Source organism: Bos mutus, chromosome 11 (genome assembly GCF_027580195.1).
Source record: "Bos mutus isolate GX-2022 chromosome 11, NWIPB_WYAK_1.1, whole genome shotgun sequence".
Lineage (NCBI taxonomy): Eukaryota > Metazoa > Chordata > Mammalia > Artiodactyla > Bovidae > Bos > Bos mutus.
Genome location: NC_091627.1, coordinates 104105448 through 104125623, shown reverse-complemented (window position 1 = coordinate 104125623; position 20176 = coordinate 104105448). Strand labels below are relative to the sequence as shown.

Here is a 20176-nt window from a genome sequence, read left to right as displayed (position 1 = left end):
TCATCGTGAGCTCGGAGTCTTCAATGGATCTTTCACCCGGCACCAACCTGCACCCCAGCAGAACTGCCTGTGTGACCTCATTTCCCGCCACACCCTGGGTTTTGGGGCTCACCCCACTCTCCAGCTCCAGACCCAGGCCAGAGGCCCTGCCGCTCTTCTAATGCTGCTCCCACCAAGTCCATCCTTTTAAAGCAAAGGGTGTGGGTTACCAGTGCATCCAGACAAGGAAGTGGAAATGGTGGTTTGTTTTCAATCGCCAATCTGGTTCCCTGGAAAGGCCTTATAGTCTATAGGCAAGGTGGTGGGTGGTGTTTCAGTCACCGCCAGGGAAGACCAAACCTCGCTGCTTTCATGCCAACTCTGCTGGCGGGAATATGCTTTTTGATCAGGAAGAAGTAATAATCCCAGTATGCAAGACTTCCTTGACAACGTACGTCCAAAGACACATTCCTTCATACCAATCCTTATGTATTTATTCACGCATTTGGTAAAAACGTCACGGTCAGGAGTGAAATCATTACAATGACGTAAGTAACTATACAGACCAACACCAAGTGCAGAGTCAAACTGCCAAAAAGCACACGAGCAACGCACAGCTCCTCTGCTCGAGTGTACTCACGGCACTCGCCCACACCACCCGTCCCAACAGTCACAGGCGCTCAGCTCCAATGCAACCCAGGGACTCATCCCTGGGGAAGAGGAGGGAGACACAACCGATGAAGAGAAGCGGGACTGTCTGAGGCACCCCTCTGGTCTGCCAACGACGCAGAGACTGCAAGACGTCAAAGAGTGGGGCAGGCATTTCTTTGGCACAAAACTTAGGCCGTAAAAAGGTTAAGGGGCTTAATCTCAGCTTTTGCTCCTCTTTCAGCAACACAAAAGGGTAGCAAGTGGGGGTGGGGAAAATCTCGTCATTCATATTCTAAGAAATAAGGGGGAGGAGGAGGATCTGAAGCCCTGAAGCCTGTCCCGATGCTCCCAGTCAGAGTGCAGCATGACCATAAGCCCCATTAGCCAGGCCAGGCTGATCCCATCTGATTGTGACTTTATCCAAACAGTGTGGTTTGCCTTAATTTTAGCTCAGAAGACGACGAAGTTTTTCACAGGGTCACATGAGTCACCTCCCCCTTATATGAGCATTTGGGACCGACTGCACCTGCCTGCTCACAAAGCTTGTCTGCAGCTCTGAGAGCTTCCAGGGAGGTGCCCGACCCCTACCCCTCTGCCTTCAGCCTTCCAAGATGGCCAATTTGCGGGCATCAAATCAAACCCAAAGTGTGATAATAATGCCTGAATCAAAACGGTGCTGTCTATACAGTCCAGACTATGGAACAAAAATCCTATTCCATTCCCTAATTCCACCCCCCATTTTTAACACAAAAGTTAAAAAAAACACCACACACAAAACTAAACTGGATAATGTTTTGAGCATCTCCACTGATGCTATCCAAACACTGATGACAGAGTTACTGTCTGACGGCGTTAGTTTCCCGGTTCTTGGTAAACGGGCTACAGGGACGCAGTGGCCCAGATGGACACAGCACATGAATACCGAAGAACTGGCTGACTCAGGGAAACGGCTTTGCTGGGGAAAGGAAACGGGAGGCAGAGACTGACATTTCTTGATACAAACTATGTCCCTAGAGACGGGAAGGTGAGGACAAGGCACTTACGCTGCCAAGCAACAGTTCACACCCCCTCAACACCAGGACTGTGACCAAGAGTGCCCCCGGCCATGACTCCTCATTGGAGACTCAACCGTCCACATGGTCCAGCTGGACCTTCAGAACCGAAGGAAACCCACCCAAAGTGCTGCAGAACCGAGGCTGAAAACGGAATGTGGGCAGAGAAAGCAAAGGATGCTGTCCCCTCTGGCCTGAGGCGAGGCTGGCTCCAGAGGAGCTCCAGGAAACACCAGTTTCAAAACGCTTGGCCCGAGAATGTGCCCAGGGTCTTCGAATGCCTCCTCCTCCTGTTCCAACACTGAGCAGCAGGGCTCTGAGAGCAGTACCGAATCAGCCTGCAGTGGTGTTCCGCAGCAGAGGGCGTGGCGACGCCGAGACAGGGCTGGAACCCGCCTGGCCCCGCTTCCCCCAGGGCCTGTCAAGCGTACTCGATGCGGGCAGGCCCACAGCTGCCCTCGCTCTTGCGCTCAGAAGATGGGGTGGCGGCTTTGGCCTCACTCCCCACTTCCAAAGGCTTAGATGAGATATAGTCCTTCACTTTGATCTCCATGTTCTTGGCTTTCAGAGTGGCCGTGTGCAGCTTCTCCAGGAAATCTGGCATGCCTGTCGGGAGAGAGGGCAGTCTGGGTGGGCGGGCACATCAGCCAGCAGGCTCAACATGTTTTCACTGTTTTACGACTCAGTCGTGTCCGACTCTTTGCGACCTCATGGACTGTAAGTCTGTCCATGGGATTTCCATGCAAGAACATTGGAGTGAGTTACCGTTTCCCCATTTCCTTCTCTAGGGAATCTTCCAGACCCAGGGATCAAACCTGAGTCTCCTGCATCGGCAGGTGGATTCTCTACCGCTGAGCCACCAGGCTCAAAATTAGCAGGGCCTGTTTCTTTCCAGGCAGGAAGTCAATGCCTCCTTATAGAGATCACAGCCTCACGGACAGACAACAGACTTATAGGGAGTGAAAACCACCCAGGACCTCCGGGATCCTTTGAAAAGGGGCATTGATCAAACCACCTAAGTCCCCAAAGGCTCTCTTTTATGTGATTCAAATATCACTTATCAGTGGCACAGCCAATTTTGCTGAAAAATGTCTAACAGTAGAAACACCTAACCTCCTCTCCATACCCCCTGAAGGGTAAGACACCGCTTACAGAGAACAAGAGAGAAAATCTCATGAAGCTGTTTCTAAGGGAAGAGACTGGCCAGGAAAAATGCAGTCAATCACAGCAGTGATGTGCTGCTGCCTTTCTTAAGAAGGGTGGTGGCCCCTTTCTCCAGTGGACTGTCCTATAACCACATGTTTTAAGGCTTTCGACACGATCTAAGAAGAAAATCTGTAAATGCATTAATGTACACAGTGTGTATTAAGCAAACATTCTTCGATTCACCTCTGGGCATAGGCTTCGTTTTGGGACCAGAATGCTCATCCCTCCCAACTGCAGCCGGAGGTTTCACTACCTTCCAGACAGTATTCAATAATGAACTCGGAAGGCCTCCCATGAAACAAGTGTTAACCTCCCTGAAGCCACTGAGAAGCTAGAGAAAAATAAAACGTTCAGCCCAAGTACCCGGCCCCGTGCACAAGCACCCACTCACCACTGGAAACCATCCAACTAACGCAGTAGCGAGGAAACACGGTCTGGGGGTTGTCACTATATGTCAGCAAGTAGTCAAAGCCGTTCTGGAAAAGAAAAACAGCAAAGATGAAGGTACCCAAATTACCCCTCACAGCCTCCGTACCCAGTGCCACAGAATAACCAAGATCGGACTCTGGGGTGGAGAGCGGCATTTTTTTTTACCCTGAGCAGAAAAGAGTTAACGCTGAAGACCTGAGAGGTTACTACCTAGTGAGGCTGGCCCAGTGGTGTCCAGGAACTTGGTGCCTGCCTGACCTCTGTCAATAGTTAAGTCCTCCAGGGCTCCCTGCGCCTCCTCTGTGCAAACAATGTGCTTCCTGCTGAGCCCCCGCTCTCCCCCTGGGGTCTGGGGTTGTAGGACGTGCTAGGCAGAGGGTGCCTGTGTGACCAGCCCCCAGTACAGACACTGGGCTTCTCCAGGCAGAATCATCACACGTGTTGCTGCTTTTCTGTGGCTGGGACAGGATGTGTTCCAAGAGCCCTCACGGGACAGGGAGTGTGGGGAGCCTGCAGGGATTCCTCCAGACCCCGCCTGCATCTCCCCCTTTTGATCCAGCTGTGCATCCTCCCATCACTGTGATAAATCTTAGCTGTGAGTAGATTGTCAGCTGGGTCCTATGCGTCTTTCTAGTCAATCTTAGAATGTGGGAGTGGACCTCAACACATACCCCACCATGTTTAAATATTTTAATCGTTATTGAAATGATATTAACTCTTACTACTATCACTATTAACACTAGCATCAAACATTTACAGGGCACTTAGAACTATGTGTCAGGAACTGCTTCAGCTCCTCACAACAATCCTATAATGTAGACGCTGCTAATCCCCATTTTACAGATGAAGAAACTGAGCACAAAAAGGTGAAGGGCTTTGCTCGAGCTCACCCACATATTCAACCAGAGCCAAGATGAACCCAGAATCCTGACCACAGGCCCAGGCACCCACTCTCGCTGACTCAGCCCTCTCACTGGTACACTGAAGACAAAGATTAAAGAGATTTACAGGGATCCCGATCCTCGGAGAGGTCTGAAGCAAATATGCTTCACCCAAAGGGTAAGAGAGAACCACTTTTAAAAACTTCTTATTGAATTTGTTATTGTTTCTATTTTATGTTCTGGGTTTTTGGCTACAGGATCTTAGCTCTACAATCAGGGATTAAACCCAAACCCCCTACACTGGAAGGCAAAATCTTAACCAATGGACTGCCACAGAGGCCCCAAGTCTGCACTTTTCAAAGCAGACTGGCCACAGCTGTAGACAGCAGCACTGTGACTCTCACGCCTTTCCACCAAAGCCCACCTTCTTCACTCCCTGGGTGAAATGTTGAGTCCTTTATTCATCTACTTAACAGTTCTCTGAACATCTGCTATGTGTCTGGGGACTGTGCTAGGCACTATACGGGAAATAAGAACATGCCAGTCCTTGCCCTCAGGAGCTTCCAATTAGCAGGACAGACAGGTGCTGTAACAGAGATAAAGCCTGAATACCACGAAGTAAAGGAGAGGTGAAGCCTGCACAGCGGGAACAGTGACACCACAAAGGCTCGCCAGGAGGCTGCCTGAGCTAACACGTATAGAAAACTTGAAATGACCCTTCCCATTAAACACTTGGACTGAGAAGTCGAAGTCCTGGGTTCTCATAGACTACTGCCTATACTGAAAAAACTCAAAACTGAAAACAATTGCCGTCAGGAAGAAGAAATTAAATGGGTAGAAAGAACAGGGATGTAAGCTAAATTACTCTTAAGAGTGAACAGGCCCAGAAATATGAGAACTTCTAGATGCCAAAGGGTGGTATTAAGGCTCCTAGAAGAAATGCTCATTTTCAGATTCACACCTAAAACTATAGAAGGTGAACCTGAAACGTAGCACCAGAAGACAGGAGAGTTTCTGAGGTTAAGTCAAAAGGACTCTGGTCAATAAGAGGATCCTAGATAAAAGTGACTGCAAAACAAACCAAATATGCTTAAATTTTTGAGTTTCTAATAGCATGTCTTTTTTCTTTTGGCCGTACCACACAGCATGCGGGACTGAATCCAGGCCTCCTGTACTGGAAGTATGAGTCTTCCAATGAGACTTACCACCAGGTAAGTCCCATCATTTCTTTAAAAAATAAAAACTTTAACCTTTGGAGGATTGTTTGTTGAAAGAACTAATTCAACATTTTAAAAACTAGTAAATGAAGGAAACAAATCAGCATCTTTCTTATTTCCCTTTCCTCTGTGAACTATAGGAAATAAAACAGTCCATGTATAAACTTTCAAGTACTGGCTTCCCCGGTGGCTCAGCTGGTCAAGAATCCGCCTGCAATGCAGGAAACCTGCATTCGATCTCTGGGTTGGGAAGATCCCCTGGAGAAGGGAACGGCTACCCATTCCAGTCTTTTGGCCTGGAGAATTCCATGGACTGCATAGGCCACGTGGTTGCAAAGAGTTGGACATGACTAAGCAACTTTCAAGTATGTCATCTAATAAATGGAAATAAGAGAAGAAAGAATGAAGAGTTCATACAAATAGTATTTTGTAACTCCTAATAAAATAGTTGAGCTGAGTAATATTCATCAATCACCTCCAAATTCACAAAGAAAGGGATCAGAGCCTTGTCGTGGCGAAGGGGCTTGATAACTCCTTGAAGCTATGAACCATGCCACGCAGGGCCACGCAAGACCATTTGTTCATAGTGGAGAGTTCCGACAAAATGTGATCCACTGGAGGAGGGAACGGCAGGACACGCCAGTGCACTTGCCGTGAGCACCCCATGAACCGTATAAAAAGGCAGTATCAGACATTATATACCTCTTAATAAAGCAGTCTTGCTCCAAGCAAATAACCTAAATCTGTTCAAGCCTCTAAGTACCCACATATAGGAAACACAGGGGACAGAAAAACACGTTAGATGACACTGTGATAACATAACCAGCAAAATCTAGAACAAAGAAACTGCTTCTTCAATAAATACAATTCCAAGGGGGAAAAAAGGAGGGAGAACTCAAGATATAGATGCAAAGCTACAGTGTGAACACATTTCAATATCTGGATCTCACCTGAAATCAGGAATCAAATAAATACAAAAAAATTCATGGATGATCAGCAAAGCTTAAACACTACAGATATTAGACATTAGGGAATACGATATTATGTTTTCAAAAAATCTCTCTTCTTTTTGAGATAAACACTAAAATATGTATAGAGGAATTCTTCGGTTCTTCTATAGCAAAACCAGAATCTGCTTCAAAAAAATCAGGGTTGTGGGAAAGTGACCAGAAAGAGTGCAGATAAAACAAGCCTGGCCAAGAGGGTGGTCACTGCCGGAGTCAAGGGAGGACAGAGTCCACGCCTGTTACTTTCTCTACTTCTCCATCTTTCGTCTACATCTCAAATTTTCCATAATAAAAAGGGAAACTGGGGAGTTCCACGATGGCCTGGCAGCGAGCATTCCAGGCTTTCACTGTCGTGGCCTGGGTTCAACCCCGGTCAGGGAACTGAGGTCCTATAATCTGGCAGCACAGCCACAATAGAACAGAATACCACACCCTGGCTCAGGATCTACCTTCCATCTGGCAAATCCAAACTCAGCTGCCTGGCTTTCAGGCATCTTCTGTACACGGTCAAGGTAATCACCACTCCTCCCCAGACTCCGCCTTCCTTTCTAAGCAGTGAGTCTCTCAACACCCACGTTCCCTCCTTCGTCTGCGGCTGAATCACGGAATCATGTCTTCTACCTCCAGGTCCTTCCTGTTTTCCTCTACCTAGAGGCTGCTTTTTTACAAGAACCAACTCCAGTCTTACCTTTCTCCTAAGAGCTTGCCACAACGTGCTGCAATACTTACAATTCATACTGTCCCCCACCTCAGCTGAAAGAAGCTACTTCCTGGTACAACACGCTCTGCTGGTGGCCCAACTCTGCCTTAGCTATCTCACGGTCAGGGTCTCCAAAGGCAGTAACGCTGGGACTCGAGCCACTTTTCCCCCCAAAGAGGAAATACGCGGACAAGGTTCAGACTTCAGAAGCAACATCAAAGCAAAGCAGGAGGCATAATTCCAACTCCCACAGGCCCAGCCTGCCCAGGCGATCGCAACATTCTTGCTTCTAATGCGAGGACTTTGAAACATGTTTAACTGTACTAACTTACAACACACTGGAAACAATACTTTCTACATTGCCAACCAAGTTCTTTCTTTCTCAGCCTCTCTCTCACATATACTTGTACATATGTAATCAAACAAAAGTTTCATAAAATATGCTTACATTCAGTTTCTATTTATTCCTTTTCGAGCACTAATTAAGCCTGTCTTCCACTAGCCGGTAGCAACTCATGGTTTGAAGAACACTCTCTGGGACTTCACCAGTGGTCCACTGGTTAAGACTCTGAGCTTCCACTGCAGGGGTTCGATCCCTGGTGGTGAAGATCCCACGTGCAAAAAAAAAACCATCGCGCTAAAACGGTACAAACGTCAACATACAGCTCCCCCAAAACCACCACTGAGGCAAACCCCGGTTTCTGTCATGCTTAGAAGAGTCCCATTATGTAGGTGGTGTAAATAAAACAACTTGCAAAAACAAAAGCTCGGCTAAGAGAACAGTCATACAGCTCTAAAACACAGGTGACGGGGAGAAACAGTGATTTCAAAGTGAACAGGGCTAAAAACAGCAACCACCGCAATCAGTATGTACGCTCAACAGAGGTTTGGCTAAAATATCAAAACTAAAACACCACACTAAGTTGAAGAAAATATTCTTTGCAAAGAAAGGTCATAAAATGTTCAAGGAAGCAGACAGCATTGATAAGGAAACAGGAGTCCTTAAATGTGTTACGTGTTCTGCCCACTGTGAGGAAATTCTGATGGGAAGGAACAGTAGCTCGCTCTGGCTCCTAAGAACGCTGCCAACAAGCCTGTATGAGTCAGGGCCGCCGTCTTCCCATCACTGCCCCTCAGGTAACAGGAGCCAAGGGGTCATCACCGCTTTGTCTCAAGGGTCTTCCAGGTACACCACTTTAGGTGGGGTCCTGAAGTGTGGGTCGCAGGCCAGTAGCACCAGCCTCCCCTGGGAGCTTAAGACATGCAAATTCTCAGGCCACAGCCCAGCACTATTTAAGCAGGCTCCAGTGGATTCGATGCAAGCCAAACTGGAGAACCAGAATGCCCTCCCTAGTTCAGACAAAAGGCATACCTTGAGAAAATTCATAAACCACTAACCCATCACATCTCGGATGACATACAACTCACCTCATCAAATGACTTGTGTGGACGGATAACCATTTGGGACTCATATGATCGGACCCTGACGAATTCCGGAGACTCTGGCACACTCGGGTGCTCCACAGCACTGGCAAGGAAAGAAGCAAAAGAAACTGAGGACTGTCTACACACAGGACCACTGGAGCTGGAGTTACGGAGTAAAGGCAGCCTCTTAACTTTTAAATGACTACATCAGAAAAGTCATGAATGAATATACACTAACTTCTAAAAACAGAGTGAGTTAACTCGGTGTCTCTTTAATTATCACCATTAAGGAACTGAAGGATTATTCTGATGAAAGGTTTGCATCCCTTCAACCCTCTGAAATAGTCACATTCTCGCTGGGACGCACGGCGCCCTGGCTTCACTCACAAGACAAGCAGACTCCCACCAGACACGTGTGAATGAAGGCCAAGCTGCTCAGCATGCGTACCGTGACACCAACACCATCACGTTGTTTTCCTCATCCACGCTGTACCGCCGAACGTACACATAATCCCGTGAGTACATCGGGTACTAAAGAAGAGCAAGGGTGGGAGGATCAGGGCTCTGTCTCATGTGGACGTGATCAAAGCAAAACCAGAGGTACAATACTCACGGGAAAATGGGTCACCCAGTGAAGAACCTCAGAGCCACTGACCACATCCCTCTCGATCACTTCCAGCTTGATCACCAGGGCGTCCCACTTTTTCCTATATTCTGTATCCAGCTATAGAAAGAGCAAAGACCATGAAGACCCAAGAAATCCAGAACAAAGCTACAGAAGACTTCTCCAGAGGAGTGGGCCTCTTACCCAAGAGCCTTCTGAAACAGTGATCTGACCTAAGGACAGTGCCCAAGTGTCAAAGACACAGCTGTGTTACTACAGATGAGTCCTTTAATAAAATCCCTTCCTGTAGGCCAATCCCATTACTTTGAAAGTGAATCTTAAAAAAAAAAAAAACCCACAAGTGTAAGAAAAAATATTGTCATAGACATGTCTAGAGAAAATACAGTAGACAGTGATAGAAATTTGTAAGGGTGAAATAATTCCAAAAGGTTTTAAACAGACAAAACGTCCAAAAGTACGGGCAGACACCTCACACAAGTTGCTTTATTTTAAAAATTTCTAATCTCAAAGAAAGACACATATCATACACATTCAAATCAACAAAAATTCAATAGACTGACAGAATTCAGTGCTTAGAGGAAAGCGTGCACTTGTGTGTTAGCAGTGGGTGTTATAATCACCAAACTAGTTACTCAAAGTCCAGTAAACCATGAGAATTCCAGGAAGGAAAAAACAATTTCTGTAGAACTCTAGGTGATCCCAGCTCCCCTTTTCTGTATTTCCCCGCAAGGAGGAGCAGTCTCTGAACACATACTCTTATCTTTATAACACCTTTACTGTGGACAAGTTCCAGATAGCGAAGTCCTGACTGCATCTGTATACTGCAGAGGAAGGACATCGCCAAGCCAACAAACAGGCAAAACTGGAATGCAAAGATTCTATCAGAGTTGCATCAGTTACATTTGCTGACTTTGATACTGGTACCATGGCTAGTTAGGAGAATATGTCCAGTTTTTTAGGAAATACACACTGAAGGGTTTTGGAACAAAGGGCATGTAACTTACCCTCAAATTGTTTAGGGGGAAAAAACTATGAAGTCTTATAAAATATATTAAAGCACTCAAATCCTTCCTCTATTTGCTCTTCCCAAAAGTCTTAAAAAGAGCAGAACTGGCCTCATCCCCAGAAGGCAAACTGTAAGTCAAAGGCTCACCCAGAGGCTAGCTGACGTGAAATGAGGGGCAGAGAGATGGATGGACTGAAGCCAACATCTTGTAAGTCAGAGAAATCACTCATGTGGATGATGGCAAGAGGACTTCTAGGCTTAGCAGCTCCTGATCTGGGAGGAGAAACGTACTCACCTGAACATTGAAGAACTGCCGCGGTGTCACGTCCGTGTAGGTTCCAAACACTAGAACAAAGGATAAGCGATGTTTGCCACACTCATCTCCCACTCTATTCCTATCACTTAACTGCATTTGAACTGCAGAGTACTGACGTACAGATCTTAAAGGCAGATTCAGAAACAGAAGTCACACTGGGGCAGCAAAGTATGACAGAGACAACCTATAGCAGAGTAACAAAGACAACGAGACTCTTGTCATCAGTTCAGTTGCTCAGCTGTGTCTGACTCTTTGCAACCCCATGAACCGCAGCACGCCAGGCCTCCCTGTCCATCACCAACTCCCAGAGTCCACCCGAACCCATGCCCATCGAGTCGGTGATGCCATCCAACCATCTCATCCTCTGTCGTCCCCTTGTCCTCCTGCCCTCAATCTTTCCCAGCATCAGGGTCTTTTCCAGTGAGTCAGCTCTTCGCATCAGGTGGCCAAATTATTGGAGTCTCAGCTTCAACGTCAGTCCCTCCAATGAACACCCAGGACTGATCTCCTTTAGGATGGACTGGTTGGATCTCCTTGCAGTCCAAGGGACTCTCAAGAGTCTTCTCCAACACCACAGTTCAAAAGCATCAATTCTTTGGGGCTCAGCCTTCTTTATAGTCCAACCCTCACATCCATACATGACTACTGGAAAAACCATAGCCTTGACTAGACAGACCTTTGTTGGCAAAGTAATGTCTCTGCTTTTTAACATGCTGTCTAGGTTGGTCATAACTTTCCTTTCAAGGAGCAAGCGTCTTTTAAATTCATGGCTGCAGTCACCATCTGCAGTGATTTTGGAGCCCAGAAAAATAAAGTCAGCCACTGTGTCCACTGTTTCCCCATCTATTTGCCATGAAGTGATGGGACCGGATGCCATGATCCCTTATTATCAGGGAGAGGAAAAACAACAGCACAGCAGGGCAGTGTTCCCGGAACAAAACCAGAATGGAGAGTATAAGAGAACAGAGTGCCATGTACCTGCCGGGGCGAAACACACCCCCAGCAGCCAGGTGGGACTCACCTCGGTACTGGTAAAGGGGGGTGCCTGAAATGGGACGCCGCCACAGCTTGAAGTGTTTCTTATCCATCACCATCTCCCATGGCTGCTCGGTGCCTCCTGAATCTTCAACCCCTTCTGTCTGGGATTTTGGTTCTGGGGGGTGGCGCTCAACTCCAGAGCTCCGAAACATACCTGACATTTCCTCCAACCGTTTCATCTCATCAATGGATCTGGAGAGGAGAAAAACAACAGGCATGGTGGGGTGGATGGAGTCAGCCCTGAAAAATGAACTGGCCACACAAAGACTTACACAGAGCGGAGTGGGTTTAAAACGGTATAAAGTGTAGGGAATAAAAATATGAGTTCCTGAGTCTGAATCCCAGTCTAACATTCATCAATGAGAATATTAAATTACTTAACAATCCCTATTTCTTAACCTGTAAATTGGGGATGATAATAGTACCTACTTCAAAGGTTGATTATAAAAATTAAATTTACATGTAAAGTGCTTAATACTAGCCATATAATTAGCCCTCATATTTTATGCCTATGAAATGTCATTTGATATCGTTTGCCCATTTTTTAATTCGGTTGTCTTCCTATCATATTTTAAGAGTACTCACGTATTTTTCCTCCTTTATTTTAAAGAGAGATAATTCACTTGCTATAAAAATTTATACTTTTACTATATACAAATCAGTGCTTTTTAGTATAGTCCCAAGGTTGTACAACCATCACCACCAATTCCAGAACATTGTCACCAACCCCCAAAGAAATCTTTACCCACAGCAGTTACTTTCTATAGCCCCTGACAACTACTAATTTACTTCTGTCTCCATGAGTTTGCCTCACTGGACAATTCATATAAATGAAATCTTACAAAATATGGCCTCTTGGGTCTGGCTCTTTTCACTTAGTAGTATATACAATTCACTCACGCCCTGGTGTATTGCTTTTACGGCTGAATGATACTCCACTGTACGGATACATCATATGGGTGTATCACGCTTTGTTTACCCATTCATCAGGTAATGGACATGCAGGGGTTTCCTACTTTTTGGCTATCATGCATAATATTGCTACATATATCTGCATACAACTTGTGTACAGATGAAAGCTTTCAGTTTCCTTGGTAAATTCCTAGCGTGGACTTACTGGGCCTGGGAAACTAACTTTTTTGATTCCAGCAATCCTAGCGGGTATAATGACTAATGACGTTGAGCATATTTTTATGTGCTTATGAGCTATTTGTGTATCTTCTCTGGAGAAAAGATGTATTGAAATCTTTGTTTTAAATTGGGTTGTCTTTACTGTGAAGTTTTAAAAGTTCTTCATATATTCTGAACTAAAGTCTCCTGTTAAATATTTACAAATATTTTCTCTGAAACTGTGGGCCGTCTTCCCACTTTATTGATAGTAACTTTTGCTGTACAGAAGTTTTCAATTTTGATGAAGTCAAATTAATCTATTTTTTCTTTGACTGCTCATGTTTTTGGTGTTCTAGCTAAGAAACCACTGCCTAACCCAGTATTGTAAGAACTTATGCCTATATTTTCTTCTACAAGTTTTAGTTTACACTTAGGTCTCTGACCCATTTTAATTTTTGTGTACAGTGTGAGGTGTGGGGTGTAAATTCACTATTTTACAAATGCATCTCCAGTTGTCCCAGCACCATTAAAAAAAAACAAAACAAAACACGATTTTCCCTTTAATCTTTAAAGAGCAGTTAGCAAAGCAAGACTGCTAGTTGACTCTGTCACTTTTACAGTTCAAGACTGAAGATACCACCTACTGATATGTTCTGTTTGAAATGCCCTTTCTTATTCCTCTTTAACCTTCAGAAACTGCACAAAGGGATTTGCCTGGTGGTGCAGCGGCTAAGTCTCTGTGCTCCCAATGCCAAGGGACACGGTTCAATCCCTGGTCAGGGAACTAGGTCCCACATATAAGAGTTCATATGGCACAACTAAAGATCCCATGTGCTGTAACCGAGACACAGTGCAGTCAATAAATAAAAATATAAATTAAAAAAAACCCATAAAGTTCAAGGTTAACTCCAAGAAAGGGTTAACCAGACACATTTACTTTTATTCCTCTACAGAAACATACTGCACTATATTATAATTAATCTACCTTTATGCCTATCCTCCTTACTAAAATGGCTCTTAGCAAGTACCTGGTAAACATTACATGCTCAGTAAGTGTTCACAGAATAAACTGAGTAAAATAAATATGGGGGTAGGCCTCAATAATTCAAATTCTTACTAAAAGATTACATTAATACTAGTTTAGAAGTTGAAAATTCAAAATCATACCAGTAACCCCCGATTAAAAGTTTAGAGCCATCCAAACGATAGTGCAGAGATCTGGGTTCTAGTCCCAGCTCTGCCAACATGAGCTGTGATTACAAGTCATTTTACCTCAAAGGCTCCCTAGTTCCACCTGTAACATGAGCACATTATTTCTTTTTTTTTTTTTTTGAGCACATTATTTCTTGAAGGTCTATTCCAATTCTATTATTTTTAAACTTTGAACTTCAATGAAAGTATTTATGTACGAGGACATTCGTGTTTTGACCACCTGAAATCTTTTCCTATTGAGGAGAACCCCCAAATAGGTGAGATACAGCCCAGTCCCCCTCTTGCGCCCTAGCAGTGATCAAATGACGTTAATCAGAGACTTCTGGTAGAGGAAATAGGTCCGAGGCACAGGACCTTTCAGATTTCCTCACCTATCCGGAGGGAAAAATGCAACAGATCTGGGGAAACTAAACCAGCAACACTGTCCGAAGCAGAGCATTCCTGTAGCGGCCGTGGCTGTCCTCCCAGCCAACCTGGGGTCTCCCTGGCCTTCAATGCTCTGTGTGTCCTAACACCTTTCTGATTACACCCTTTTTGAAGAAAGTTAACCAGTATCAGTTTCTCTGTTTGCAACTGATAACCCTAGCCAGTCAATTTATATTGATGTTCTGATGAAAAATGTTTAACCTTTTAAAAGTTTCAGTGTGAATTAAACATTGCAAAACGGGATTGACTGCTACCATTGCAAAAACCATAGAGAAATAGGGAAGGAAATTTAGAGTAGGCAATAGGTCTTGCAGAGGAGAAAGCAAAAGTAAAGACACAGCTAGCTGTGGCTGTGAGAACAACAATGCAGGCATCATGCAGACCAGTCATGGCCTGCTGAGGACTAGTAAAGCACCCTTCAAAAAAAATTAAGCCGGACTCTTCAATGTCCTTATCACATAATGAAGAGGGGCAGGAACGTCTTGAGAAAAATACATCAGAGGCTCACAAAATTATATAGTAATATGGTTTTAAGAAAATTAAACTATATGACTATAGGCAATATTTTTAATGGCCTTCTAAGACTCAAAGTGGTACAGAGTTTCTGACCCACTGCTTAATCAGCCTCTTAAGATTAAAGGTCACTGGGTGAGACTGAGTGCCTTCGGGGGATAGCAATGCCCTGTGAAGGCGTGACACTCACTCTTTGTACAGCACAGTATGAATGCTAGAAGGAGACTGCATCATGAAAATGCCAATGAGCACTGTCCCAGGTTTAAGAATCCAGAAGGGTCTCAATTTCTAAATGCTGACATGACAGACATCATCAGCTCAGTCACTATTATTTGTGTGAAGAAAAAAAAAACTTCTCACTATGTATCCCATTATTCTGCTGTGTCAAATCTTATCTGGAGGGGATGGTTGCCTACACCTTGTTATCTGAGAGACAAGTAACAAGGGAGAAAGAAGGACAAAAGAGATTAAACCCAAAATAGCAGCACAACCAGATTAGTAAGAGGATCAAAGAAAGACAGTCAATGCTTTCCTTTCTTCAAAACTAAAGTCATCTCAACATTTAAGAAAGGCTGTATGGAAAGCTATGGAAATTGAAGGCATAAAATCATGAAAACAGAAAGTATTATCATATTAGGCTCATCTAGGGGAATCCTACCCTAAGTGCAGAGCTTAATATAAGGCCCCAAAGAGTCAAATGAAGCCATTCCTGTAATGAGTAATTTAACAAAGTAACACTGCTTTGTTTCAATGATCCCCTCCTCAAATTCCCAATTATTGTCAAAGTTAAAGACTTTGAAGAACAACTGTCATAGGACATACCCAAAAATGAGACATCAACAGCTCCCTGCAATTCTGAGCCAACTGGTTAACCATCAAATAATGAAGACAATCTCAAAAAAAAAAAAAAAAAAAAACCCTCAGTTTTTACATAGTTCTGATTATCTAAGAATGTATGAGAGTAAAAACATCGTTAAGTGACAGGGGGGGAAAAAAAAGTCCCTTTAAGTCAAAAGGACTTTTTGTTGATCATTTATCTAATTAATAGCACAGTGAAAAGTTTAAAGGCTGAAATAGGAAAATGGCCAATTTTCTTCATGCAACTTTATTGGTACATATTTATTCAAATTTCGAGCAATGAATTGTAAGTTTTTTTAAAAAGAGGAGGGAAATTAATGGAACACTTTCCGCTAGTCTTTCATATTTCTTAACTTCCTTTTTGTTCCTGTAATTTTTTTTAATGTTCCAAAATAATAATAATTAAAAAATTACTATTAGTATTTTTCCATAAGATTTGCCCTGCACTCACAGAATGCCAGTCAGCACCAAAAACAGTGGTTAAAAGTTATTTTGTCTGGTCATTTAATTAAAGTCAATCAGGTAAGAAAGCTAGACTAAGCATTAAAATACCTGATTTCTATACCTGGACCATCAATGAGTACAATTTACTTCTTTCCTCAAATGTCCGTGCTGATTCTCAATTAATGATGTTCACATCTATTTAAGATGTTCACATTCCAAAAGGGAGCCTTACGGCCCATCACCGTGTGGCAACAGCCATATGAGAATGAGCGTGTACCAGGACAAGCTGGTACAGGAATGGCACAGAAGACCCAAAGGCTGTGATTCAGGGGCCACGGGACAATCACGCTCTTCTTCCACGAACAATGAAAGAAATGCACATGTCCCGAGGCACAGGCACTATGCTCATTCTGGAAGCTACCCCAAATCATCCAACCAGTGCCAACAGAATCTAAGATCTTCTAACCTCAGCAGTGCATCCTGTAAAGCAAACAAAATAAAGCACCAAGCCTAAGCTTGGATGGGAAGGGAGTCTGGGGGGAGAATGGATACGTGTACATGTATGTCTGAGTCCCTTTGCTGTTCACCTGAAACTACCACAACATTGTTAATTGGCTACACACCAATATAAAAGTTTAAAATATACATAAAACCCACCAAACCTAAAAAGGCTAACCTGTACCCGGAACACCTTATTTAATAAAATACTGGCAATTCCCTAGTAGTCCAGTAGTTAAGATCCCTTGCTTTCGTTGCCATTGGATCCCCAGCCAGGAAACTAAGACCCAGCAAGCGGCACACAGTGCGACCAGAATTAATTAATTAATAATAAAATCCAAACAGGACCAGCTAGGAGAACAAAGACCTTTGAAATCACCGTACAACCTACATACAGCTGACAGCATATCACCTGCCCCCCCATCAAGGTAACATTTCTAAAAATCCTCAAAATGGACTTGATCAAATTTTAAGTATATGACTGAACTCAAGCGTGAACTGGACATGGAGAGTCAAATGAGGGCCTTTGCTGGAACAACAAGGCTGGAGAGGGTCAAAAAGGGCACCTTAAGTGCTCTTACTGGCCTTTGTCTAAGCTTCTGTATTAACCCCAAGTGGGTTAATACAGAACAATACCTCTTTAGGAGCTGGATTAGAATCAAGTGCTTCAACTGTCTGATTTCTTTCTCCCACGGCAGGTAGTTGACTATGGACTCAAATGTTTACCACATCTATTTCTTATCCTATTTTCCCCCTCCAGTTCCTGGAAAGGGGAGACCTACTGAACAGAGGTTCTAGAACATATCATCAATAAAAATACATGACGAAAAAGTATGAAATCTATCACCCGGGCCTCAACACTACTCAACTCCTATTCCCAGCAGGGCACCCAGAGGCCCTTTCCTGGTCTTTCTCTTTCCCAAACCAAATCCAACTAGGAAATTTCCCCTCAAACTTCATGACTGTGGAACATGGGTATTCCATCATCATCAAAAAACAGAATGCAAATTCAAACAGTCGACTGGTAATTTTACAACTAAAAAGTTACCTTTCCATATTTCTTACACCTGAGAACAAAATACCCCAAAACACTAACAGAAACTAGGCAGACCACCTCTCATGCTTTGATACCTTAACGTTTTTGAGTAAGGTTGTTCATGGTTATGAGTTTAAAGTGCATTTGTAAAACAGTCCTTTTTACTGCTAGGAAAATTATTACCAGCTCTAAAGATACACTTTGCGTTTACCGACAACTCACAATGTTGCCTGGCATCTGGGTCCTACGCTTCCAGAGAGATCACAGTATTAATTTCACTGAAATATTTCCACTTTCACCCAACCAAAAGTGTGAAATAACAGAAGAAATGACCAGAACAGACTTGTATTGGAATTTATGTGAGGTAGGGGGACTATCGGAGGTTCTTGAAATCAGTTTCAGAGTTCGGGGGCAGAATATGTGGAGAGACACACATTTTTTTTGTCAAAAAAAAAAAAAAATACAGCGACACTGTAAAGCAAAACCCAAAGCAAGGTTTCCTCATATTGCATGAAAACTGTAAGGGCTCAGTTTAGAACCACAGATGAGCGGATTCCACTAATGGTACTATACTTCTCACAGAAGTTTTTGATGATGACAACATGATTACAGAGCCTAATGAAACTCTCGGAGTTCTAGTGGAAGTAGCAAGAAAAACTGACCTAATTCTTCCAGGTTAAAATGTGTGGGCTACTAGTTTGTCCCCGGAGGGCAAAATCTCCAGTCTCATAATCCTGCCATGAGTCACAATGACAAAAGAGCTCTTCTGGCATACCTCACGAAATCCCATTTGGAACAATGTAACTTTGTAAATTGCATATCTACATCCTCAGGTCCATTTTAAAACCTGTTTGGTTTTTGGACCTTCTATGCGTGCGTGCTTGCTCAGCAGTCCTAATCTCTGCGACCCTAGGCCCCTCTATCCACGGAATTTTCCAGGCAAGAATACTGGAGTGGGTTGCCATTTCCTTCTCCAGGGGATCTTCCCCAACCAGGGATCGAACCCACGTCTCCTGCATTGGTAGGCGGATCCTTTACCACTGTGCCACCTGAGCAGCCTTTGCATCTTCCTGAAAGAATGTAAGATGACATGAGCAATAGCTTACATGTCTTCAATACCAACTTCCCACGTTATTTTTTTTAATTAGTCAAAAAAAAAAAAAAAATTGGCCGCACCCTGCGGCATATGAGATTTTAGTTCCCTGACCAGGGATGGAACCTAAGCCTCCTGCATTAGAAACGCATTCTTCTTAATCACTGGACCACCTGGGGAGTCCCCAAAACGTTATTTCTATAGTGGCACGCTCCCCCAAAGTCCCCCTCTCCACTAGCCTACACCTGCAGTTATTTCTAATTCAACAAATCAAGTTAACCCGCAGAAGCAACGTAGAAACGTGGGTTTGCTACAACCTGATCGAACTACTTGCATCGTCACTTCCAGTACCACCCGGTCAACAGGAGACAGTGATCACCAAGGCCGGCCCCAGGTTTTAAGGTTTCCACCTCCCAGCCCCACCGCCCCGACCCTCCCCCCACCCCAGAGAGGAAGCACGACCTCGCCACCATGCCCACCTCTGCAACTCCTCCTCCCGGATCCTCTCCTCGTCCCACACGAACACGCCGGCGAGCGCCGCCATCAAGGCAGATGCATGGCCCGGGCGTCCGCGCAGCCGGCGCCAGAGGCGACCGAGGAGGACGCGGCGCGAGCTCTCCGAGTACAGGCGGCCGTAGAGCTGCGCGATCTGCTGCGCGCGCCGCACGCGCAGGCCCGTCACGAAGCGGCACTGATTGGCCAGCAAGGCGAGCAGGCCCCCGCCCCGCGCGCCCGCGCGCCCGGCCGCCGCCGCCGCGCCCACCAGCCAGGCAGCCAGGCCGGTCGGCGGCCTGCGCGGAAACATGCCGCCCGATCGCCCCGCCGGGGCCGCGTGCACACGCCGCGCGCCCGGAGGAGAGCGACACCTCGCTCACGGCGCCAAAGGAACAAGGCCGGGAGGGTGCGGGCGCCCTCTCCCCGAGTCCTCCTAGTTGGCCGACCCCGAAGTCGCCTCACGGTCTAACAGGTCCTTCATCTCCCTCTGCAGCAACCGCTGAGGAGAAGTCTCCTTTAAGAGAGTCGGTCAAGGCACCGGCCGCGGCGGTGGGCCTGCGACCACTGCAGCAGGCTCTCCGCGGTTCCGGCCGCAACGCCGGAGGGCCGACCGCCCTTTCGGCCACCTGCCTCCTCGGCCTCCTCAGGCCGGCGACAGGGGCCGGCGTACAGAACGCGCGAAAAGCGGCGAAGCTGGCGCAGACATCCCGAGCGTTCCGCGTCCACCACATGCGCTGCCAACTTGCACCCTATACCCCCCCAAGTCTCCGCCTCCCGGCCCTGATTGGGCGCGGTCGAGACTCCGGGTTCTGATTGGTGGCGCCAGGTGCTCGTCACTGCCCGCTCGCGCGGCGAGCCTGGAACCCTCGCTAGCAAGGTAGGTGGCGCGGCGGCGAGAACTAGTCAAGGGCGGCTCGGAGAGTGACCGGCGGACCCCGCCGCCACCGCCATCTTCCGGC

At 45.5% G+C, this 20176-nt stretch overlaps 1 protein-coding gene across 1 annotated transcript; it reads right to left on the bottom strand.

Annotated features, from left to right (window-relative positions):
* Positions 1-451: 451 nt before the first annotated feature.
* Positions 452-19939, bottom strand: STARD7 (StAR related lipid transfer domain containing 7). The gene is made up of 8 exons (XM_070380037.1): positions 19202-19939; positions 11516-11724; positions 10474-10523; positions 9161-9271; positions 8996-9078; positions 8551-8650; positions 3280-3364; positions 452-2288 (listed from the first exon to the last, which is right to left on the bottom strand). The coding sequence occupies exons 1-8, from the start codon at positions 19525-19527 to the stop codon at positions 2104-2106; spliced, it is 1149 nt and encodes a 382-aa protein (XP_070236138.1). The 5' UTR covers positions 19528-19939; the 3' UTR covers positions 452-2103.
* Positions 19940-20176: the final 237 nt, after the last annotated feature.

Bases quoted from the DNA above. Each gene is read 5' to 3' on its own strand.
- STARD7 (XM_070380037.1), bottom strand. From the start codon at position 19,527: ATGTTTCCGCGCAGGCCGCCGACCGGCCTGGCTGCCTGGCTGGTGGGC. The intron at 11,725-19,201 runs GTGGGCATGGTG...TCTCCTCTCCAG, and splicing joins CGGGAGGAGGAGTTGCAGAG to ATCCATTGATGAGATGAAAC. The intron at 3,365-8,550 runs GTGAGTTGTATG...TTTCTTTTCCAG, and splicing joins CACACAAGTCATTTGATGAG to AACGGCTTTGACTACTTGCT.